Source organism: Panulirus ornatus, chromosome 15, assembly GCF_036320965.1.
Source record: "Panulirus ornatus isolate Po-2019 chromosome 15, ASM3632096v1, whole genome shotgun sequence".
Lineage (NCBI taxonomy): Eukaryota > Metazoa > Arthropoda > Malacostraca > Decapoda > Palinuridae > Panulirus > Panulirus ornatus.
This window is the reverse complement of record NC_092238.1, coordinates 29,469,605-29,495,447: the sequence shown is the minus strand read 5'-3', so window position 1 is coordinate 29,495,447 and position 25,843 is coordinate 29,469,605. Positions and strand designations below refer to the sequence as shown.

At 38.2% G+C, this 25,843-nt stretch overlaps 1 protein-coding gene across 2 annotated transcripts in view; it reads left to right on the top strand.

The window, feature by feature from the left end:
* Positions 1-25,843, top strand: part of ari-1 (E3 ubiquitin-protein ligase ariadne-1) — a 245,947-nt gene that overhangs the window by 205,934 nt on the left and 14,170 nt on the right. Inside the window, exons 1-6 of one of the 2 annotated variants that reach the window (XM_071670698.1) lie at positions 4,026-4,348; positions 14,214-14,363; positions 15,642-15,707; positions 18,723-18,938; positions 20,655-20,876; positions 22,173-22,303. In XM_071670698.1, the coding sequence (XP_071526799.1) occupies positions 4,136-4,348; positions 14,214-14,363; positions 15,642-15,707; positions 18,723-18,938; positions 20,655-20,876; positions 22,173-22,303 (998 nt within the window). In that variant the 5' untranslated portion in view covers positions 4,026-4,135. Of the gene's footprint in view, positions 1-4,025; positions 4,349-14,213; positions 14,364-15,641; positions 15,708-18,722; positions 18,939-20,654; positions 20,877-22,172; positions 22,304-25,843 lie in introns of those variants that run through there. The other variant, XM_071670699.1, reaches the window with a different exon arrangement.

Genomic DNA, 25,843 nt, shown 5'->3' with positions numbered 1-25,843 from the left:
GGATAAAGTGGTTTGAGTATTTCATTATTTGTACTGGTACTTTTGTACTTTTAAATGCTAACTCGTTGCATTCACTTTGGTATCAAAGTATTACCCCAAAAAAGATAAATCTTGCACTCACATAATATCCTTGCATTCGTTAATCAAATACCTTTGCTAACAAAATGGTTGATAATGTTATAATCGAAAGTTGATATTTTTTTTTTAAATTTTGAGGGTCACTCTTTCTTAAACTTTTCTAAACTTTTTCCTTTTAGATAATATTACGTCGTTTTGCGCATCTTTGTATAATTATTGGCTCCGTGTGAATAATGCTGGAAGGTCGGTGCTTGAGTACAGCTGACATGAATAACTATTCTTTAATCTCCTCTTGATTTATTGCAGACCCAAATACATACAATTACCCAGTAGTACTCCATGGAGTGGGAGTTCTACACTCGTGGGGCCCCATCTCTTGCATTATCTCTCTTACACATCTAAACTTCTGTATGTTGTCCACTTTCATTAGCTTGTAACCCAGGTTATTTTATTCATCCAGTACACAAATGATAAGGAAAGTTCTTGATATCCTATCTTAAAAGTTTCTTTAATTTCATATCATGGCCTCCAGGTATGTAATTAACTATTTGTACTGTACGGGGAGTGAGTTTTACACTCGTGAGGCCCGACTTTGTTTGTGTGTGTGTGTGTGTGTGTGTGTGTGTATGTGATGATATATCCAACACATAAATAGATTCAACCGGAGTAGATGCAAAATGATATGGTGGGACATGGTGAAAGAAGGCCGCGCTATGAATACCATCTAGCATGAAATAAGTTGCTGGCATTTGCTTGTGAAGGAGACGCGGGCGTTGACAGTGTACCTGGCTTACTATCAGGAGACAAATATTAGAATCAGTGCCCAAAAAAAGATGAAAGAGAAGGTCCGAACGTGGCCAATAAGGATAGAATTAGAATTAAAGGAGCTGGATCATATCGACAGGTTTAGAGGCATTGTTTTCTTCTCCATGAAAGAGAGAAAAGTAAGGGGTGACTTAACCGTAAGTTCTTCAAACCAGTTTGATGATGTGAATAATGATTATTTCTCCGAAAGATGCAAGGGTAGAACAAGAGGACATTATGTGAAATTAAGCAACAAACTTTCTTTTTTTAGAAAAGATGTAAATAAGTATTCTTACAGTGTAAGAATAGTGATGAACGAAATAAACTGAGTGGAAATTATGAATGTGGTCGGTACACGGAAAAAAAAGTCACCTATGTTATACTCCTACTTATCCCATTTTTTTCTCCTGCCGGTAATAAAATCGATGGAAATTTACTTTGTTTTATTAAATCATCAAGTGTTGAGTGGTCTAGCTTTGCTTCTTCACAATAGGCTTTTCAACAACCTGGCGAAACCTTTACTATTCATTGTTTTAACAGAGATGCCAGGAAAGCAAATATGATCATAAAGCTATGTCAGTCTGCCAACTATCTTAAAAAGACATGTAGAATTTTATCCCTTTGAGCGCGACGGCTCGACCCTTCTGCACGACGGTACGACGCTTGAGCACGACGGTACGACGCTTGAGCACGACGGTACGACGCTTGAGCACGACGGTACGACGCTTGAGCACGACAGTACGACGCTTGAACACGACGGTACGATCCTTTGGCGGCTTTGCTGTCAGAGTCTACCTTGTTCAGATTTGTCGCGGCCAAAATTAGCTGGGAGTCACTCCTCTTCATACATAGTTTCGTTCCTTAGTAGGAGGACAAATTTTCGTTCCTCAATATAATAATAAAGTTTCCCCTAATTTCATAACAGTTCCATTCCTCAGTATCACAATGAATTTTCGTTCTTTAATGTCAGGATAAAGTTTCGTTTCTCAGTTTCATAATGTTCCGTTCCTTAATATCATAATAAAGTTTCGTCCCTCAGTATCATAATAAAGTTACGTTCCCAGTATCATAGTAAAGTTACGTTCCTTAATATCATAATAAAGTTTCGTCCCTAATTGTATTATATCAAAACTTTGATTATGTTATAGAACATATACATGACACTTCCTCCCTACGATCATTTCGAAGTCTTTGAAAACAGTAGTGTAAAAGTCTCCAACAAAAGTTACTTCTAACAATAAATTTTTCTTTTTTCAAAGCATCAACAGTTAAAAGCACTCGACCAGAAAAAGCTTTGAGAAGGTCAAGAGTTGTACTGGACTTGGGTCCTGTGAGCCAACTTTCAGTCATACAAGAGTACGGACGGCGTCATTGCTGGCCTTGCCTCATCACCACATACCTTCCCACTTTAACTCTGCACCTGTATAGTCTTTGGGGGGCCCCATCGCCATGTAGACTTCCACTCACATACCATATATTTGTCAGAGCCTTGGTTTCCTCCAGTAGTTCATGAATTTCATGTTGGTAGGTCTCGAGAAACAAAATTTCTTATGCACGTTTCCTTATTACTACTAACGAACATGGCTCTTTACACATATAAATGCAATTATGGTTGACTACTATGATGTCAGTCACATGGCAACCAGTTACTAATTGCTTGCTACGTTATGCTTTTGACTAAGCCATATTTCTGCTAATCATTTTTTTTCTGCATCGCAGTAAGATTACTGTATAATTCCACCCCCAAAGAAAAATCTGAAATATGAATGGCAATTCTTAGAACGATACAAGTAAGTAGCGTTGGAAATATGATACTCACTAAAAGACGGTTCAGGTTTACGTTACGAATATACGACGAAGTAGTTTTTTTTTTTCTACACAACACACCACCCCATGCCGTCTCAAGGCCATAGGCTCAGACCTGTGCAGCTGAATAGGTAATCTCCCCCTGCATATATTTTTATAGGAAATGCGCCGTACACTACACTGTTTTCGTTAGTGATGCCAAGATGCGTAGGCATGATATAACAAACACTTTCTCATAAGGAGGCTTCAGTAATGGCATGAAGACGTAAATGGTGTATGGGAAGCCGTAAATACAAAGATATGCATGTGTAAACGTAAACTATAGTGACAAACAGACGTCGACGATGGAAAACAAAGGCGACTTGTGTCATGTTACTCATGATCATGCTCAACAAGGGGCAGCCAACATGAAAAAAAAAGAAGGATTAAACTTGGCATCGATAAAGAAAAAAGATATCAGTGTTACGCAGGCGACGGGTTCCACAGATTTCATTATTATGCAACAATTCTTACCACTGCGCATTTTCAAAGCTATGTTAAAGAGTACTGCGAGGCTATTTACATAGACCTGATAAATCATAATATGTCAAATTCCCAACACCGTAATTAGCCAGGAAGGAGTCGAAATGTTTTCTACATTTCGTTTGGATTCCCAGAAACAGAACGGCAGTGAGAACGTCACCACATCAGGCAATGTGTGTCTGCTGCTCACACCACCACCACTCATCATGCTCACATATAACATGGGACTGGCGTTCACACGGCTTCACTATACATGCTCACTCGTATAGTTAAAACCTATAAAAGCCATAGTATGTCCTCTCTAGATTGAATTCAAAAGGTATCTTTGATATTCTATGGTAATATCATAACGTGGCATGAGTCATTCATTAATATTGTCTCTGCTGAAATGTCCCTCCATTTTCTATTACACTTGACTGGATTCGAATGCCTCCACCTCCCTTACTGTAGAGACTGTGGTACAGAAATAGATTTATACCCTTGTTCACCCGATGTTGCTAATTTCAGGTCACTTAGCTAATTCTGATATTTGCGTTGTCGTTCGAATAAACTATTGAGGTACTTCATTGTGTACTAATGTTTCATACCGTCAATAAATCAGAACAAAAACATTCTCATAGCGCAAGACGAGGAATGCGTTCTAGAAGTCTTCTCTAGATATAATAATCTCCATGAAACAGAATCATCTTTATTACTGTTTTCTACGAGGAACATCACTAATTCTACACAGTTTTTAATGAATTAGAGTTATTACTTGAATAAAAGGGGAGAAAAAATAGTCAGTTAGTTAATCACTCGAACGCATTGATGGAGGTCTTGTTATGTGACGTCATTCTTACAAACAGACAGAGGAGAGAGCCACTCACTTCCAGTATATACACTATTTGCTCCCTCTGGACCGTCTGGAGTGGCGGAGTTGGGAGTCATGGATTCAGACGAGGAGTATCTTTATGAGTGTGACAGTGGTAATGAGTCAAGTGGGGATGATGTGGGGCTGGACTTCGACATTGAAGGTGAAGCAGAATCAGGAAGCAGCAAGTATAGAGACACGGAAGACTACCCTTATGAAGTGCTTTCCACTGAGGATATTACGAGACACATGATAGATTGTATTAAAGAGGTTAACAGTGTTGTTAATGTAAGTATCCGCAGCACCAGATGGCATGGGGTACAGTGTAGTGACACCAGCCAGAAATATCCTATTTTGCAGGAAAGTTGTCAAAGATACGTCTGCAAAAGGTGCTTTAAATTACGTTGCAATGCAGGCTGAGTGCTTTTTTTTTTCCTTTGTTCCTTGTTTTTTATAAAATACCCCACCCACCGAATGTGTGATGTAACTGAAGTGGCAGGGCTGTGAAGGTAAGGAAAGCTGTTGGGTGAAAACAGTGATATACATAGTGCCTTCATATTGCCAGATAAAGTGTCTACAGGTTTTCTTTGTGTTATATAAAAGCCAGGAAGTTAGCTCCTACAAGGGGACTAGCAAGGCCATTTGTGTTGCTCATTAACAAAGGAGTCTTTAGAACAATTGGGTTGGTTGCTATTATCCCACAACAAATCTCTTAATTATAGAATTGCCTTTTATGGATACATTCTAAATTATTAATATTTTACTTCAGTTATGCTACCTAATTAACTTCGGAATTTAATACTATATAATTGAATAGCAATGTTTAGGGTAATGTTTGATTTTGATGAATATATAGTTTTAGAAGAACAAAAGATGATTTATGAATTTGGAAGAAAGACACAAAATTCTGGACCCATCACACTCATTAGAAGCGATCTAGAAGGGTAATGATGTGATATAATGAAATTAATTACATCTGAGATGATTAGATAAGATGATTGTTGAGATATTTTAGCAGTTCAGGAAAATGGAGTTAATTATTGTAGACGCAGGTGAAACTCTTATTGAAATGAACAGAATGTATGAGAGCCTCCCATAGCTGTCAAAATCTACCATATTTTCAATATTGATTGGAAATTGTGTAATTTTTAATGGTTCTTAGGTTTAGTTGCTTGCTTTGTGGTCTGTGTGCTTGGAAATCCACTCCAGTGAATGAACCGTGTCGGGCAAACATTTTTGAATATGTAAAAGACAACAGATAGTGAACAGACACTGTTGATGTTGGTATATTTTGACTTGTACAGTGAAATAGTATGGTACATCTAGGATGAGGTTTCACTTTTGGGGAGTCACAGAAATAACTTGCGAATTTTTGGAGGAAATGCATATCAGTTGACTCTTTATGCTTAGTAAAAGTGACTTAATATTGGTAGAGCATGATATGGAGCATTATTCTTTATTTTACTAAATTTATTAAGAGGGCTATGATGATCAGAGAAAATAGGGGTTAAAAGTCATTGAAACACAAACAGAAATCAACAGACTCTCTGAAAACATCACAGTCCACGTATGCTGTAGATGTTACCCATCACTGGAACACTATAAACACTGTTCCAAGATATGAAAAATGTGTGACTGTTGTTGTTGTATGTTTGCATATAGTACAGGTTTCGGCCATTACATGTATGTGTATGCACATAACACTTTTCAGGGCATAAACATACTTTACCATGTTTTGGGAGGCAGCAGAGATGTGAGTGTTGATATGTTTGGCCTGCGATATTGAAAATTTAGGTAAGCTTTGTCCCCTAAATGTGGTTAGGTGAGGTTTTCATAGTTTCTGATTATTTCAAGGGGTTTTCCACGTACTTTTACATCAATTAACCCCAAATTTCCCTTGAACTTAAGAGTTGTCTGTAGAATTGACCTGTTTCCTATATAAGGATAAAAAACAGTTATCCAGTCATGCTTCCCAGTCTCATTTTGTTCCCTTCAACAAATTCTTCCAATCCATAAAAAATTCTGTTAGATTCCACTGTTGATATGATAGGAAGTTTAAAGTAAAACATGAACTTGATATTGCCATGGATTGGTGAAAGCCATAGGTATATTCTGACTGTAACAAATTCATTTATGTTTTATAGCAACTGTGTTATTTTTCCCATGCCACTTAAGTAAACAGTTACCTCTATGTTCATCCACTGTGTGTCATATTTTTGTTACAGATGTGGATATAATAAGTTTTTGCTACAAATGCATGGCTGTTATTAGTTACTGAATGGTAACATATTACTGTTCTTTGTGGTGCCCATTAACTGTGGCTCTTTAGGCCCAAATATATTTCACTGGTAAAGTCTACAATGTACTGGAAACTTTCCAGTCTAGGTGGCTCTGTTAATGAAATAATTTAAATGATATAATGCTCAATGGTTTTTCCCCATTCCACCCATAACCTTTCAACCACTCCTCCTTATGGGATAAATAGTGTCTTGGTAATCCCTTCCTCTTTTTATTTATAAATTGAGATTTCCTTCCACAGTCCAAAGTGAAGTTCTGAATTAAGGTATTTAAAAGGGGTGTATTGATGCTCAATGCCTTCGCATGACATGTCATGTTCATTTTCCCATTTTCCCTGTCAGGTGTGAGACAGGGAGGTTTTAACTCAGCTTGTGTTGATGTTGACACCATAGATAAAATTTTCCCATTTCTGATTACATATAGATTATTATTTATTTATACTTTGTCGCTGTCTCCCGCGTTTGCGAGGTAGCGCAAGGAAACAGACGAAAGAAATGGCCTAACCCCCCCCATACACATGTATATACATACGTCCACACACGCAAATATACATACCTACACAGCTTTCCATGGTTTACCCCAGACGCTTCACATGCCTTGATTCAATCCACTGACAGCACGTCAACCCCGGTATACCACATCGCTCCAATTCACTCTATTCCTTGCCCTCCTTTCACCCTCCTGCATGTTCAGGCCCCGATCACACAAAATCTTTTTCACTCCATCTTTCCACCTCCAATTTGGTCTCCCTCTTCTCCTCGTTCCCTCCACCTCCGACACATACATCCTCTTGGTCAATCTTTCCTCACTCATTCTCTCCATGTGCCCAAACCACTTCAAAACACCCTCTTCTGCTCTCTCAACCACGCTCTTTTTATTTCCACACATCTCTCTTACCCTTACGTTACTCACTCGATCAAACCACCTGACACCACACATTGTCCTCAAACATCTCATTTCCAGCACATCCATCCTCCTGCGCACAACTCTATCCATAGCCCACGCCTCGCAACCATACAACATTGTTGGAACCACTATTCCTTCAAACATACCCATTTTTGCTTTCCGAGATAATGTTTTCGACTTCCACACATTCTTCAAGGCCCCCAGAATTTTCGCCCCCTCTCCCACCCTATGATCCACTTCCGCTTCCATGGTTCCATCCGCTGCCAGATCCACTCCCAGATATCTAAAACACTTCACTTCCTCCAGTTTTTCTCCATTCAAACTCACCTCCCAATTGACTTGACCCTCAACCCTACTGTACCTAATAACCTTGCTCTTATTCACATTTACTCTTAACTTTCTTCTTCCACACACTTTACCAAACTCAGTCACCAGCTTCTGCAGTTTCTCACATGAATCAGCCACCAGCGCTGTATCATCAGCGAACAACAACTGACTCACTTCCCAAGCTCTCTCATCCCCAACAGACTTCATACTTGCCCCTCTTTCCAAAACTCTTGCATTTACCTCCCTAACAACCCCATCCATAAACAAATTAAACAACCATGGAGACATCACACACCCCTGCCGCAAACCTACATTCACTGAGAACCAATCACTTTCCTCTCTTCCTACACGTACACATGCCTTACATCCTCGATAAAAACTTTTCACTGCTTCTAACAACTTTCCTCCCACACCATATATTCTTAATACCTTCCACAGAGCATCTCTATCAACTCTATCATATGCCTTCTCCAGATCCATAAATGCTACATACAAATCCATTTATAAATTACATCTTTATAAATGTTACTCATTATATGTAGAGATAGAAATTATAAAAAAAAATACAAACGTAATACTAATGGCAGGACAACTTATCAGTGGATTTTACAAAGCTAGATTTACTTTAATTTATTTCTCATTTTTTATAGATGATGTTTTCATACAGCTTGAAAGTGAAGTGGTTGTACAGGAATAGAAAGAAGACTGTTAAGAGGTTAGAGGGTTAGTTACCTTGAAAGGTAATATACCCAGAAATGTATTTCCATCCAGATTAGGCTCTATAACTTATGCGCAAATTGGGTAAGTTTGATGATTGGTAATAAGGAAGAGTTTTGTTAATTATCATTGTGCTTCCACCATATGCCAAGGTCAGACTAAGAAAAATTTATGTGAATTTTACATACAGTCTTGCCTTCCTTGATTAGTGTTAGGAAATGTTTAGCCATGTCCAGGTCTTCTTCAGTTGACTTTCTCATGTATAACGGATTCATCAGTTCATTATATTTGGGGAACATATGATTATAGTTAATTTCACTTGACAGAATGTGGTACAAAGCATGATTGGAAGTTTTTGGTAGGCTTTTGTATCTATGTAGTTATTACATTTCTGATATGACAACCAGCAAATTTTATGACATTGAAGCCCATTTAATCTGGATCAGGAACAGTAAGACCTCTTCAGGTTGGATGATTTGAAATGCAGTCTTAGTCCAACTCATAAGTTTCAAATGCATTTATGCCTTTTACCCACTGATCACATTTTGTTTTATATAAGCAAACAAAAGTTGTTTTGGTTGAAATAGGTTCCTTGATCTTTATACTGTAATTTCATTCATCTTCGGTAGAGGTGTGAAGATTAGAATGAGTCATACATACCATATCCATGATTTTTCTGTTGCTTCAGTATGACCAAAAATAAGAGACCATAGTGCATATCAAATACAGGATACACAGTCATGTCTTACAGTATTAGGCAATAACAACTTCTCTTCCTTTTTTTCAGTTTATGGATAATTGCACAAAACACATTTTTTCTCTTGTGAATTAAGATTTAACTGTTCTTAGTTTAGAAACATTTTTAGTATTTACCAGATTGGTCGATCCTAAATATGCAAATATTTCTTCATCTTTTTTTGTTTGTGTACAGTTTTTTTTTTTTTTTTTTTTTCGGTCTCCCGCGTTTGCGAGGTAGCGCAAGGAAACAGACGAAAGAAATGGCCCAACCCACCCCCATACACATGTATATACATACGTCCACACACGCAAATATACATACCTACACAGCTTTCCATGGTTTACCCCAGACGCTTCACATGCCCTGATTCAATCCACTGACAGCACATCAACCCCGGTATACCACATCGCTCCAATTCACTCTATTCCTTGCCCTCCTTTCACCCTCCTGCATGTTCAGGCCCCGATCACACAAAATCTTTTTCACTCCATCTTTCCACCTCCAATTTGGTCTCCCTCTTCTCCTCGTTCCCTCCACCTCCGACACATATATCCTCTTGGTCAATCTTTCCTCACTCATTCTCTCCATGTGCCCAAACCATTTCAAAACACCCTCTTCTGCTCTCTCAACTACGCTCTTTTTATTTCCACACATCTCTCTTACCCATACGTTACTTACTCGATCAAACCACCTCACACCACACATTGTCCTCAAACATCTCATTTCCAGCACATCCATCCTCCTGCGCACAACTCTATCCATAGCCCACGCCTCGCAACCATACAACATTGTTGGAACCACTATTCCTTCAAACATACCCATTTTTGCTTTCCGAGATAATGTTCTCGACTTCCACACATTCTTCAAGGCTCCCAGAATTTTCGCCCCCTCCCCCACCCTATGATCCACTTCCGCTTCCATGGTTCCATCCGCTGCCAGATCCACTCCCAGATATCTAAAACACTTCACTTCCTCCAGTTTTTCTCCATTCAAACTCACCTCCCAATTGACTTGACCCTCAACCCTACTGTACCTAATAACCTTGCTCTTATTCACATTTACTCTTAACTTTCTTCTTTCACACACTTTACCAAACTCAGTCAACAGTTAGGTGCACAAAATTATTAGGAGCATTATTTTTATTGTGAAATAAAAGTTGATCATTCCTAGTTCAGAACCACCCATTGTTCTCTGGCTTGGCCAATTTTAAGAACAGGCAGTGGTGGGTACCGCATAGTGTGATCCCAGAGAAGTTGCATGAATATCCATCATGATCTCCAGCAAGTTACTGAGGCTTCCAAGCTGCTCCAGCAACACATGTTTTGCTTGGGTTGCCATCTGTGGTCAGCCAATAGAGTCCACAGTGTGTGTAAAATTCAACTTGTGGCAGGACGCGATCTGCATGAATATTGCTTTATGCCCATAGCATCAAAGAGTTAAGCAAATTGGTTGAGGTACAAATTGCTATTGTCATAGTCTTATGCAGAAAGTAATATTGTCTGATCTTTTCCGTACTTTGTGATTACTTGTCTGATTTATGTACTGTGTGCAGAAATGTAGACAGTGTTGCATTGATTTAATTGCTTAGTGTTATCTGTTTTACAGAAGCTTTGAGCAAAGGCTCCAAAGAGTTTTGAATATTTTCTGTAAGATTTCAAGTAGGTTCTGTAATATTGTGTAGGTATTCAAACCTGGTCAGATATAGTGACTAGAATAGCTGAAATTACTTTTACAGAAGTTCTGAAGTTTTCCCCCATCCATAAACTATTAGGAGACCATGGAAGTTTTGAAACTCATTTGTATAGCATTTGAATTTGACACCTTCATGATGTCACTTTTTTTTATATAGACTTCCTGCCTGGCAGTGAAATATGTCAGTAAGGGTCATTTAGGCTGCATCACAGTTCCAAGAGAATTATCAGGGAAAAGAGATTAATAATGTCCAGCAGAAGTTGATGCAAGCATGCTTGATGTATATCCTAAGTGCATAGATGCTTTTTCCTAATGTAAACACCCTATAGTAATTCAGTTTGGCAAATCATTGATAAACTTTTATTTCATAACTTAGGCTTACTGAAAACATAGCTTTGTAGTCTTTAGAAGCTAGCAAAATTTTGATTGCTGACATAAGTATGAATAAAGAATTTATCCCCCAAATGTTGTACTTAAGGGGACAGGCCAAGTTTATGAGATGGGTTTTGTGATTCTGTCCAGAGGGTGGGGTGCACTTGGGAACCTTGTAGTTATCTCATATGTACAGCCATTCCTATTCACAATCCTACCGGTTCATTTCTGTCGTGAAATAAGCCAAGTTGATATTTACATCATCATTAAACCCTTTTTTTCTTTCAATTGTACCTGTTGGGTAGTCAGTAAAGTATATGAAAATAATGAACAGCTCATGGATTTGTGTGATGAAAAAAGGACTGGTGACTGGGAATACCAGATTTGAAAAGAGGGAAATGCACAAGTATATGTATTTGAATAGGAAAGATGGTCCACGGGCATTATTGGATTATATAAGTGATAGGTGTATAAAAGAGACTTTTGGATGTGAGTGTGCTGAGAGGGGTAACTGTTGGGATGTCTGATCATTACCTCGTGGAGGCGAAGGTGAAGATTTGTAGAGGTTTTCGGTAATGAGGAAACATTATGGGTAGGAAGAGAGTGGTGAGAGTAAGTGAGCTTGGTGAAAAAGACTTGTGTGAAAAATACTAGGAAAGATTGGGTGCAGAATGGCAGAAGATGAGAGAAAATGAAGCTAGGACAGTGGGTGAGGAATGGGAGATATTTAGGGATGCAGTGTTGATGTGCGAGATATATGTTTTATGCATAAAGTGGGAAGTGAGCAAGTTAAAATGGGTAGTGATTGGTGGGATGAAGAAATGAAGTTGCTAGTGAAGGAGAAAAGAGAGTGTATGAGTAGTACTTACATGGAAGGAATGCAAATGATTGGGTGAGATAGAAGAGAAAGCAGCAGGAGGTCAAGAGGAAAGTGTAGAGGTTGAAAAAGAGGGCAAGTGAGAGTTGGGTTGAGCAAGGATCAGTAAACTTTAGGGTGAATAAGAAGAGTTTTGGAAAGAGACAAATAATATGCAGAAAAACAAGAGAACAAATGGGAACATCAATGAAAGGGGCAAATAGGGAAATGCTAACAGGTAGTGATGAAGTGAGAGATTAAGTGAGTATTTAGTAGGACTGGTGAATGTGCTTAATGATGGGATGAAAGGCTGGCAGACGTAAGGTGTTTGGGTTGGGGTGGTATTTGAAGTGCAAGAGTCATGGAGAGTGGTTTGATGAAGAGAGAGAAGGTGAAAGCCTTGCGTAAGATGAAATGTGGCAAGTTAGCTGGAGTGAATGGTGTTGCAGTCAGATTTCTTAAGAAAAGAAGTGGTTGTCATTGATTGATTAGTTAGGATTTTCAGGGTACGTGAGGATCATGTTGAGGTGCCTGAGGATAGGTAGAATGCATGTATAGTGCCATTGCATAAGGGCAAAGGGGGTAAAAGTGTGGTATAAGCTTGTTGAGTGCACCGAGTATAGGAGAATGGTAATGGAGAGGGTGAAAGCATCTACAGAGCATCAGACTGGGGAGGAACAGTATGGGTTCAGAAGTGGTAGAGGATGTGTGGATCAGGTTTATGCTTTAAAGAATGTTTGAGAAATACTTAGAGAAACAAGGATTTGTATGTGGCATTTATGAATCTGGAGAAAGCATATAATAGTGTTGATAGAGATGCCTTGCAGAAGGTCCAAAGGAGGAAAGGTTTTAAAAGCAGTGAGAAGTTTTTTCAAGGGTGTAAGGCATGTGTATGAGTGGGAGAGTAGAGTGAATGGTTCCAAGTGAAGGTTGGTCTGTGGCAGGGGTGTGTGATGTCTCCATGGTTGTTTAATTTATGGATAGGTTGGTGAGGGAGGTAAATGCGAGAGTCTTGCAAAAAAAATTAAGGGGCTAGTGAAGTCAGTTGTTGTTTGCTGCTGATACAGCACTGGTGACAGATTTGAGTGAGAAACTGCTGAGGTTGGTGAGTGAGTTTGGAAAAGTGTGTGATAGGAGGAAGTTGAGAGTAAATGTGAACAAAGTAAGGTAATTAGTTTTAGCAGGGTAGAGGCTCATGTTAGATGAGGTATGAGTTTGACTGGAGAAAAACTGGAACAAGTGAAGTGTTTTAGATGAATGGGATTGGACATGTCAGCAAATAAAACCATGGAAGCAGAAGAGATCCATGGGGTAGGTGAGGGGATGAAGGTTCTGGAAGCATTGAAAAATGTGTGAAAGAGAGGTCATTGTCTGGAAGGGCAAAAATGGGCATGTTTGAAGGTATATTAGTATCAATAATGCTATATGGATACGAAGCATGGACTCAAGATAAGGATGTGTAGACAAGAATAGAAGTGTTGGAAATAAAATGTTTGAGAATGGTAGATGATGTTAAATGGTTTGATCAAGTAAGTAATAAATGTAAGAGAGAAATGTAACAAAAAGAATATGGTTGAAAAAGTTGAAGAGGGTATGCTGAAATAGTTTGGGCATATGGAGAGAATGAGTTAGGTGTGGTTAATGAAAAGGATAAAAGTGTCAGAAGTGGTGAGAACAAGAAGGGGTAGACCAAATTGGAGATAAGAAGATAGAGTGAAAAAGATTGAGTGATCAGGGCCTGAACATGCAGTATGATGAAAGGTGTGCACATGATAGAGTGAATTGGAATGATGTGTTAATAGGGGTTGATGTGCTGTCATTGGAGTGAACCAGGCCATGTAAATCAACTGGGGTAAACAATGGAAAGGTCTGTGGGGCATGATAGTGGATAGGGAGCTGTGGTTTTGGTGCATGGCACATGATAGCAAGAGAATGGATGTGACCTAATGCAGCCTTTCTTTGTCTTTCTTGTGCTTCATCACTAACATAAGAAACAGCAATCAAATATGCAAAAATTAACATTCATCCACACAGTGCTGTGGTTTACAGCATCATGAAAGATATATTTTACCATACCTCAGTCCAATAAAATCTTGATCATTTTAATCTGTTCCAGGCACCACACCATACTCTGTACTCTTTATCATCTTATATTATTCTACATACTCAACTGGCCTGAAATGCTCTGACTTCTCAGTATCTATTCTAATGTAGCCGTTACAACTAACATAGTATTCTTGTTACAGATTCCTGTTACAACAACAAGAATATTATTAAATCATTTTAAATGGGATAAAGAAAAGTTAATGGAGCGTTTTTATGATGGTGACCAAGAAAAATTATTCTCAGAAGCCCATGTTGTCAGCCCTTTCAAAACGACAAGTAAAGCTCAAAAGGTAATTGGATTTGATACTTTTATTCCTTTATATATATATATATATATATATATATATATATATATATATATATATATATATATATATTTATTTATTTTTATTTTGCTTTGTCGCTGTCTCCCGCGTTTGCGAGGTAGCGCAAGGAAACAGACGAAAGAAATGGCCCAACCCACCCCCATACACAATGTATATACATACACGTCCACACACGCAAATATACATACCTATACATCTCAATGTACATATATATACACACACAGACACATACATATATACCCATGCACACAATTCACACTGTCTGCCTTTATTCATTCCCATCGCCACCTCGCCACACATGGAATACCATCCCCCTCCCCCCTCATGTGTGCGAGGTAGCACTAGGAAAAGACAACAAAGGCCCCATTCGTTCACACTCAGTCTCTAGCTGTCATGTGATAATGCCCGAAACCACAGCTCCCTTTCCACATCCAGGCCCCACACAACTTTCCATGGTTTACCCCAGATGCTTCACATGCCCTGATTCAATCCACTGACAGCACATCAACCCTGGTATACCACATCAATCCAATTCACTCTATTCCTTGCCCTCCTTTCACCCTCATGCATGTTCAGGCCCCGATCACACAAAATCTTTTTCACTCCATCTTTCCACCTCCAATTTGGTCTCCCACTTCTCCTCGTTCCCTCCACCTCCGACACATATATCCTCTTGGTCAATCTTTCCTCACTCATTCTCTCCATGTGCCCAAACCATTTCAAAACACCCTCTTCTGCTCTCTCAACCACGCTTTTTTTATTTCCACACATCTCTCTTACCCTTACATTACTTACTCGATCAAACCACCTCACACCACACATTGTCCTCAAACATCTCATTTCCAGCACATCCACCCTCCTGCACACATCTCTATCCATAGCCCACGCCTCGCAACCATACAACATGGTTGGAACCACTATTCCTTCAAACATACCCATTTTTGCTTTCCGAGATAATGTTCTGGACTTCCACACATTCTTCAAGGCTCCCAGGATTTTTGCCCCCTCCCCCACCCTATGATCCACTTCAAAGAATAATGAGAGCATATATAGTTGCATCAGCGTCCCTGCTTGGCCTGATTATGATATAAGAACAGGTATCAAAAGCTTAATTGGTTAAGCTGCATTGTCATCCAACAGCACTTTAATGTCCATAGGATCATTAACTATGAGGCTAATAAAATTTTGTCTTGTGAAAATCATTAACATTTCATTTTATCACAACCAATATACTTATTCCAGGTACCTGTTAAAACCAGCAATGGCATGGAAGAGTGTGAAATCTGCTTTCTTAACATGCCCTCTGCTGTAAGTATATTTCTTTATTTGTTATTACTGGTTGATGTTGTGGATATGTACGCTTAGTTTTTCACCAAAGTCGTCATGAATAACATGATTTTGATTGATGATAAAGAAAAATCACCGCAGCATTATATTTCATGCACGTATTTGATGTTTTCGTATGCTGATACTTCAAAACTTCTCCCTGAGGTTATGAGTTAAAGTATTTTGTCTACATACTTCATGCATGTTGTAGAAGGTAATTTGGAGAGCCAGGAAGTCTTTCTCTCCTGTATTGTTATTTTCTAGGAGTGAAGGGGCTAAGAGAGGATTTTTCTTTATGCTACTTGCTGAGGTAGGAATTAGCAAATGGGTACAAAAGATTGAAAATCATCCTTTAAAACTGGTATCAGGTGTTAGTGGCATAGAATACTGTGATTTGTGAACATAAATAATGGTAATAGCTTTTGAATATTTGAGAGGTTTGCACACATTTGTGATATCATTTTTTGTGTATGATAGAGAATTATGGAAAACTGATGTGCACACACACACACACACACATATTATCCACTTGTGCAAACAAGTTATTGTATAGGCAGAGAGAGCGATTATTTCAGAACATAGAGAAACAGTAAGATGTAAAACAGAACTGCTTAATCCAAACTGTCAACAAAGAAAATGATTAGCTTTCATCTCAAAGATAGTGAGACCTTTCTTTGTAATTTTGAGCCTCAAGGCAAATAAACTGTTGTCCCACTTGCTGTGAGTACAAGAGAAGGTCATTAGCACCACATAAACTAGTCAAGTGAGGTACTGTAAGACAGAGCAGAAAGGCTAAATATATCAAACAAAGCTAAGTTAGGAGAACCTTTTGATCAACCCCTAGATAGCTCATCTCCATATTCAGCACCAAACCATCATACGTTATGGAAGGAAATACCATAGGGATATTTCATAGATAAGGAATAAGGAAAATGAAGGAATGTATACTGGGAAAGAGATAATGAATTTTGTAGTACTTTTAAGCCTTTTGTGGTACTGGCTTTTGACTAGTACCATATGGATTAGATCAAAGGCCATCTTCAATACACCTTCAACACCAGTGGACTTTTCCAAATTTTTCATGGATCTGGTTGAAGGCCATCATAACTCTACCCTTATTTTCTCGACACTCAAAACCTTTCACCTCTTGTCCTTACCCTAACAGGCCACTTCAAGGGTATCTTCAGTGCAACATTATCTTCACTACACACACCTTCAGCACTTTTATCAAGATGCTGGTTGTTGGAAGTAAGAATAATAAGAAAATCCTCTACAGTGTGGGGGAAATAAAGAAAAATGAGAAAGAAAGCAGAGACATCTCTCTCTGTATTGTTGGAGTACATAATTAGAAGCCAGAGTCATTAGGAGACACAGAATTTACAATTCTGAAAAAGGTGATCATGAAGCAAATGAAGCACTAAATGAATGGCAGCAGGGAGTCAGAGGAATGACATCATTTGTTATGAATCTTCTGGACTTGTCCCACATAAGAGGCTCGTCAGAAAGTTAAATTTCCAGACAGTAAAAGATGGGGTTGCTTCATTGGATCAAAAACCATTCAAAAATGACGAGAATAGAGGACACGTGACATCTGCATTTTCATTTTGGATAAAAGTAACCAGTAGTACTTCATAAGGCCAATACTATTCTGGATCTTTGTAAATGACTTTCCAGGACTTGAATAACAACTGAATTTGTAGTGCAAAAATCATAAACTGATATCTGGCATCTTACAGAGGATATTTGAAGAATACTTGCACTTGCCACCCACCAGCCCATATATTTTAATTGTGGGTCAGGCAGGCTTTAACCATCGAAATTGCAGTGGTTGGCCTGTGGTTGTGCTCATTTATGCTAGTCGTGGAAAACTTTTCACTTTACACTTCTGTTCAGTTTTTAGGAGTCTTTGCGAGGAAGTACCATTAATTTTATTATGATTGATGGGTTTTTGTGTCCGGTTTGAGCATACTTTCAAGTATCCTCATTTAGAGTGCAGATGCAAGTCTCTTGACTAAGATTAAATGCCAGATTAAAAGGATATTGTTGAAAAACCCTCTTATAATGTGCTATTAGGATCAGGAAGCATGAAATGTGTGCAGTGGTTTACAAATTGCACTATTATGGGGATTTCAGAATTGGCTGGTGCCTGGTACTTTTACCTGCCTGAAGTTGTCACTGTATTGTTAGTGTAGTTAAGATGGGGTGGTTGTATTTATATGGGTCAGTATAAAAGACTTATTATGTCATGCCCAGGTGGTGAACCAGGGTAATGTGATTGTCAGTCAGGCAGTGTATCTGTGAGACTAAAGAGCTAAAAGTTGCCTGTCCATAAGTATGGATATGGATCAGTTTCCTCAGACCCCTGTCTCTAAGTTTCATGAAATAAAATAGTTTGCCAACTCTCAGATCTTGAGAAAGCTTCTTAATCAGCTTTAAAAGCACTACAGTACTACATTATAGCACTACATTCTTGACCCCTGGGCATGCATTGGTGAAAAAAAATTTCATTGATTTGCATGTATTTATTACAGATTCTGAGACACAGACCCATGTTTACCTTACAAAATGCATTGTTTTTTTTTTTCGTGATGTAATGCTTTTATGAAAATGTAATTGATTTTATGTTCATCTATGGTGGCCAGCAACTTGCCCCAAACTTCTGGCCATTGTAGCTAGCTTGTTGCATCCATATTACCTTGAAATATTATCTAAACTTTCAGAAGATTTGTTTGCTTTCTTATTTGTACTACAGTGGTTAGAATTAACTATGCAGTAGTTGTATTAATTCTTTAGGAAGAAGATCTATGGTATGATGATTCCAGTGAAACATCTGTATTACTAGTGACTGTCAGTCTTTCTTTCTTTCTTTTTTTTTTTTTTTTTCTTCGTTAGATGAAAACTTTTCAGAAGACACTACTAAGTTGAGAATCATTATTATTGTTCATATTACCTCTTATTGTTCTTTGCTTCACAGTGCTTTGTTTTATTTACTTTCAGATGATGACAGGTATAGAATGCGGACATCGATTTTGCACAAATTGTTGGACAGAATATTTAACCACAAAGATAATAGACGAAGGCATGGGTCAAACAATATCTTGTGCTGCTCACTCTTGTTCTATCCTGGTGGATGATCACACTGTAATGAGGCTCATTGTAGATCCCAAAGTTAAACTCAAATACCAGCACCTTATAACAAAGAGTTTTGTTGAGGTAAGACAACTCTCTCTCTCTCTCTCTCTCTCTCTCTCTCTCTCTCTCTCTCTCTCTCTCTCTCTCTCTCTCTGCATTTTTGTTTGTCATGGAAAAAGTCATATTTGTCATGTTTTTATATATTACATAGCATGTTTTATGAGATATTTACTTTAGAATTTAATCACACTCAACTGAAATGCTTTGATGTCCTGTAAAAGATGTATTCCTGCCAGGTAGTCATAACTACCTGACTGCATAATTGGGGTCTATTTTTATTATCCTAACATTGAGCAGTGGACACAGTTCAGAACTCTCATTAGGGTTTTACTGAATTTCTTGTGCTTTGTGTTTAGCAAGCAACAAGTTACTTTTTTTCCAGGATTGCATTAGCATCCATAGGGAGCTTATTCTGGAAGCAAATTAGAGCCAAACATTTAGTAGCCTCCTTCCTGTTTAAAATTAAGTCAGGCAATGAGTATTGACTGTTGTACTCTCTGTTCCTCCACACCTGGTTGTGGACATTATTTTGATATTGAGAATTACTCATTTTTTACAAAAAGTGAAGGTTTTTCCCTGTTTATGCACGTGATATGATGAAAGAAGCTTTTAGAATTTTATCCTCTCTTGGATATTTGTTGTTGGGAGTAAACTTTATGGTCATTTGAAGTGTTGCAAAATTTGTAAGTACAGTGTTTAGTTGCTGTAGTTGATATTTATAACTTAAAGCCTTAAAGACTGTTTCTTAATAGATATGTTATGACCAGCAAAACACAAGATTTGTTGCAGCCCCTGTAACCTTAAGTGCACTCTAGCTGTACTTGAACAATTTGCCTTTTTATGCCCTTAGCGTAAGTTTATAGATACACTGTATTGGAATTTAGAGATGCCCTAAGTCACAATCAAATACAAATAGAACCCAGTTAAAGCTCTTACAGTATCAATTACCCCACATAACACAGTGGGAATGGTACCTTGTATGGTGTCAGTACTCTAGCCATACTGATATGGTTTGCCTTATCCTGCCCTCATTGAAATTGGAAGATGCTTTTTATTGGAATGAAGATTTTCATTATCTTACAAGCAGGTAAATTAGCACTAGGAAAGAATCCGAAAGTGTCAGTTACCCATATAACAAGTTGGAGGAAGGTATTTCCCTGTTGTGTGCACTTGGTATGTCCCAATCCAATAGTGATTGTCTTTGAGGCATGAATGTTAATGATGTTAAACTGTCAGAGCTGGGAAGATTTTTCTGTGTAAGTCCATTGATGGTGATGCAGAAGAGACAAAGATTGTAATATCAGCGAATGTCATCACGCCATTGATAAACCAAGTGCACTGGGCACTTTCAAGTTTAAGTGTTTATATGGCAATGAATAAGGTGTATATGCCATTTTTTCTCTCTTTTTTCCTGTTAGTTGGTAAAACTAAAATTTTTTTGATTATTTCATAACCCTCTGTCCTGGGAATCCACCTAAATTTTTTACTCCTTCTTTTAAGGAATAAAGTTGATATTAGGGTTTCATGCTTTATTTCTGTCTGTGCTAGCTGATTTACAAAAGGTTATGTTAGTAGAGCTGGTAAACCATATATGAAAACTCAGCCATAATTTGATCCTTTGATAAATTGCAGGCACCCATACTCATGAAAGACGCATTTCATCTATTTGATTTTTTGCTCACACCACCAGTGCCAATCCTGGTTAATTAATGATGTGTTATTTCTTCCACATGACAGTGTAACCGACTATTACGCTGGTGTCCATATCCGGACTGTAATTATGCAATCAAGGTGCAATATCCTGATGCTAGACCTGTTATGTGCAAGTGCCGTAATGTATTCTGTTTCAACTGTGGTGAGAACTGGCATGATCCTGTTAAGTGCCACCTTCTTAGGCGATGGATTAAAAAGTGTGATGATGATTCAGAAACTTCCAATTGGATTGCTGCAAACACTAAGGTGAGTTAAAAGCATGGAATGTAAAATATTATGCATTTTAATGAACATGAACATTCTTAAGAGGGGTAGAAGATAAAGTATCAGAGAAAGGGTTAGAGATAGACATATTGATGGTGCTGGTGGACTGTATTGTGATGAAATGTAAAAGTTTTTGTTTGCAGTTTTAAGGAGAGTAGTTGGGAAAAACAGGGTACCATATTGTGATGGAAACTAAAATTTTGTGTCTGGAATGGAGTGTTAACTTTAGGCTGCAAGTTGCTAAAATGGACTCTGAGAAGACAGGTTGAGAGAATGGATGAGGTAAGGATCAAGGACCTAGTCAAGGAAATATTAATATTGTAAAAGATAGTGTGTTTAATTGGTACAGTAATGGTAAGACAGTAAGATTGATAAGTGTGTTTGTTTGGTTTTGGCATATGAAAAAATGGATATAAATGAATATATTTTTCAAGACCTGAACTTGCAGGAAGGTGCAAGGCATGCAAGAGATAGAGCAAATTAGAGTGATGTGGTTTACAGGAGACGATTTACTGTCATTGGGGTTAACCAAAGCATATGAAGCCATGAGGGAAAACCATGGAAAAGTCTGTGGGACCTGGTTTTGGATGCAGGGCTCCAGTTTTGGTGCATTATACATAACAGCTAGAGATTGGATGAGAGTGATTGAGGACATTTATTCATCTGTTCCTGGTGCTACCTCACTAATGCAGGAAATGGTGAACATGTATGAAGAAGATTTTAAGGGACATTAATGAGATTAACTGGAAAGGGAAACCCAAGGTTAGATGGAAGAATATAGTAACTGAGTGTGTATACAAGAGGGTAGCATGAAAACTATCGGTCTTAGATTTTCAGGGGGCATTGTAGAAACTTGTACACAAAAGGAGAATTAAAGAGTCTGTCATGTAAACAAGTGTTTTTACAGAGAAAAACCCAGAACCTAAACAGGAGAATGATACTTATTTTCCATGATATATTTGTACTTTATCTGCTGTGACTTCATTGTTATAGATATGGTCTGCACATTAGAAAATACAGTAAATACTAAACAGCTGCCATTTGGAGAAGTTGTATTCAGCATTGAAATATGTGTGCATCTGCACATCACAAACAGAGAGAGTCGCATTTTCGACTGAAGTTGATGCACAATAGATGCAAATTAGAATTATAATATAATAACAAAAGTGTAAGATTCTACCTCTCCCATATTTTTAAGATGAATGAAAAATTAGAGTTTATAGGCCTTAAGAATATTTTTGTCAAGTATGCATTATTGTTTGTCTTGCCATATTTCAGGAATGTCCAAAGTGTAAAGTAACAATTGAGAAGGATGGTGGATGTAATCATATGGTATGCAAGAACCAAAGCTGTAAGGCTGACTTTTGCTGGGTCTGTCTTGGACCATGGGAACCTCATGGATCATCATGGTAATGCTTTCTTTTTCCCTTTTTGCTTTGATTTTACACACACACACACACACACACACACACACACACACACACACACACACACACACACACACACACAGATTCTCACACTGTCACACACACACACACTCTCTCACACACACTTACTCTCACACACACTCACACACACACACACTCACACACACACACACTTACACACACACACACTTACACACACACACACACACACACACACACACACACACACACACACACATAAACCATAGAAATCTTATGGTTGGCCACAACAGAAATATGCTTCTCAAGTTTACAGAAACACAAAAGAAATAAATATGATAGTCCAGCGCTGGTGGCTGATTCATGTGAGAAACTGCAGAAGCTGGTGACTGAGTTTGGTAAAGTGTGTGGAAGAAGAAAGTTAAGAGTAAATGTGAATAAGAGCAAGGTTATTAGGTACAGTAGGGTTGAGGGTCAAGTCAATTGGGAGGTAAGTTTGAATGGAGAAAAACTGGAGGAAGTGAAGTGTTTTAGATATCTGGGAGTGGATCTGTCAGCGGATGGAACCATGGAAGCGGAAGTGGATCATAGGGTGGGGGAGGGGGCGAAAATTTTGGGAGCCTTGAAAAATGTGTGGAAGTCGAGAACATTATCTCGGAGAGCAAAAATGGGTATGTTTGAAGGAATAGTGGTTCCAACAATGTTGTATGGTTGCGAGGCGTGGGCTATGGATAGAGTTGTGCGCAGGAGGATGGATGTGCTGGAAATGAGATGTTTGAGGACAATGTGTGGTGTGAGGTGGTTTGATCGAGTAAGTAACGTAAGGGTAAGAGAGATGTGTGGAAATAAAAAGAGCGTGGTTGAGAGAGCAGAAGAGGGTGTTTTGAAATGGTTTGGGCACATGGAGAGAATGAGTGAGGAAAGATTGACCAAGAGGATATATGTGTCGGAGGTGGAGGGAACGAGGAGAAGAGGGAGACCAAATTGGAGGTGGAAAGATGGAGTGAAAAAGATTTTGTGTGATCGGGGCCTGAACATGCAGGAGGGTGTAAGGAGGGCAAGGAATAGAGTGAATTGGAGCGATGTGGTATACAGGGGTTGACGTGCTGTCAGTGGAGTGAATCAAGGCATGTGAGGCGTCTGGGGTGGACCATGGAAAGCTGTGTAGGTATGTATACACGTGTGTGGACATGTGTATGTACATGTGTATGGGGGGGGGGGGGGGGGTTGGGCCATTTCTTTCGTCTGTTTCCTTGCGCTACCTCGCAGACGCGGGAGACAGCGACAAAGTATAAAAAAAAAAAAAAAAAAAAAAAAAAAAAAATGATAGTCCAGGGAAGAGTAACAAAGATGGAAGGAATTGTATTGTTGAACTGTTAGTTTACAACCCTGCCAGGATTTGCAGTGACTTGGAAGAGATATACATAGATAACAGTGAAAGAACGATCAAGATAGTGAAGGAAGCAGAGAAATGCTCCATAATTAGAGATGGTAAAGTCCTAGTATTCAATTACAAGGAAATAGACTGGGAAAATGTAGAATTTTATGGAGATGTGCAAGTTCCTAGAAAGTATACAGGAGAATTTCTTGTAACAGGATGCACCATTTCTGCTAGACCTTGTTTTTACAAATCCAGTAGTAGCATGGAAACTGAATACATCTCAAATGATACACCAAATGGAAAAAGTGATCATAGATTGCATGATTTGGAATCTGTGGTTGAAGAAGACAATAGAGCAAGAAATTAGTCCTGTAAGATAAAGAAGGAGAAGCAGAGAAACTTTGAAAAGAGTATTGTGGACAAGGCAAAAGGTAATTGAAACTTTTCCAGAAGTTCACTGGAACAAATTATTGGTTAAAGAGTAGTTAATCAGGCTAGGGAATTCTGATGGGGAAAACTGTTAAAGATGCTGCAGAAGTATGTGAGGAGCTAAATGATAAGTATGTATTTTTACAGCGATGAAGACTGTTTCCCTAATCTTAACAAGGTAGCATGGGGAAGAAGTCTTAGAAGGTATAGAAATTTTTGGAAATAACTTGATTAGGATAGTAAAACAACTTGAGTCTACATAAAACTCATGGTCTCCCTATCCTCACTGAAGGGAGAAACAGGTCATTAGTGGAGGTGAAGTTGCAAAGTTGTAGAAGAGGCCAAAACTCATACCTGTATACAAGAAGTGTGATTGAGACTTTGCACTGAACTACAGATCTATCTTCCAAATAGGTTTTTCTGTAAAACATTGGAAAAGATAACCAGATTTCTTGCAAAGGAGGAACTGCCAAACTGGGTGACAACACAGATTCAGGAGGGAGGTCATGCATAAATAGTACTGCAGGAAATGAGTCTTTTGAATCCTTATGCTTAGAAATTAAATTATTGATTAAACAGTAAACTTTAGAATGATATGCAAACATCCAAACAAAGTGAGTTATCCAATGGTCTGTTACATAAAGAAATAGTAATTATAAGACAGAGAGATAGTTTTGTAGTTGTAGATTTTGATAAGCTTTTCCTTCTTTTAGTTGTCAACAGTGGGAGATCCATAGGAAAGGAAATTGGTCATGTTAATTGAAGCTTTTTTCTTTATAGAATAGATCAACCAAATAGATGAGAAATTGTGAACCAGAGACCATTTATCTCATTTACAATAGATACCATATATCTTTTAGTGTAAATATGGTGAAATGCCTAATCTGTGAAGAAGAAATTTATTAGAAAAAATTTGATATGTTCATAGAAGTGTAAATTGGGTAAAACTTAGATGTGTGGACAGTTGAGTATGTGTTATTAAATGCAAAAGTTATTTCTCCCAATGAAAAAATCAGTAAACATCCTAGAGCAGATACGGAGACAATACAGGATACAAATGGCTCTTTGAATAAGATATTAGAACTGACTGGTAGAAGGAGAACTGCCTTTTAAAAGATCCTGAAGTGCATAATTCCTCTGATATCACCCTCCCCAGTGCAGAAAAATTAAGATTATTTTTTCCTAACAGAATATATCCAAAAACAGCTGTGTCCTTTCTCCATTGTTAGTGTGTGAGAGTGTCAAGTGTATAAGGGAGGGCCTTTTCTAACTGAATGGCTGCTCTCTATCTGTATAAGTATACTGGGTTTTTTTTTTTTGGGGGGGGGGGGCATGATATGCTTATTTATACACATAATCATAACACACAGTTAAGCGTTTTTTGATATCTCACTACACAAATTATTTATATTTTTTACATTTTTACCTGTTGTCCACTCATGCCGAACTCCATTAATAGGAGTAATGAACAGCCTTTATTATCATCAAAAATATCAGTACTAGTACCACAGGAATTGTTTCTTTTATTCTAAAACTAATTACAGTATTGATTGCCATACTTATATCATTACACCTTTTCTTTGATGTTCTCTGGGTGACTGAAATGCATGGCACTTTTTACAGCAGTGATGGTAGGCTGATAGTGACATCTGTGGGAAATTGGTGGAAGCAATCATCAGCTGGGATTTTGAATGATGGCAGGAACCACTAAAACATCAAATGATGAAGTGGAA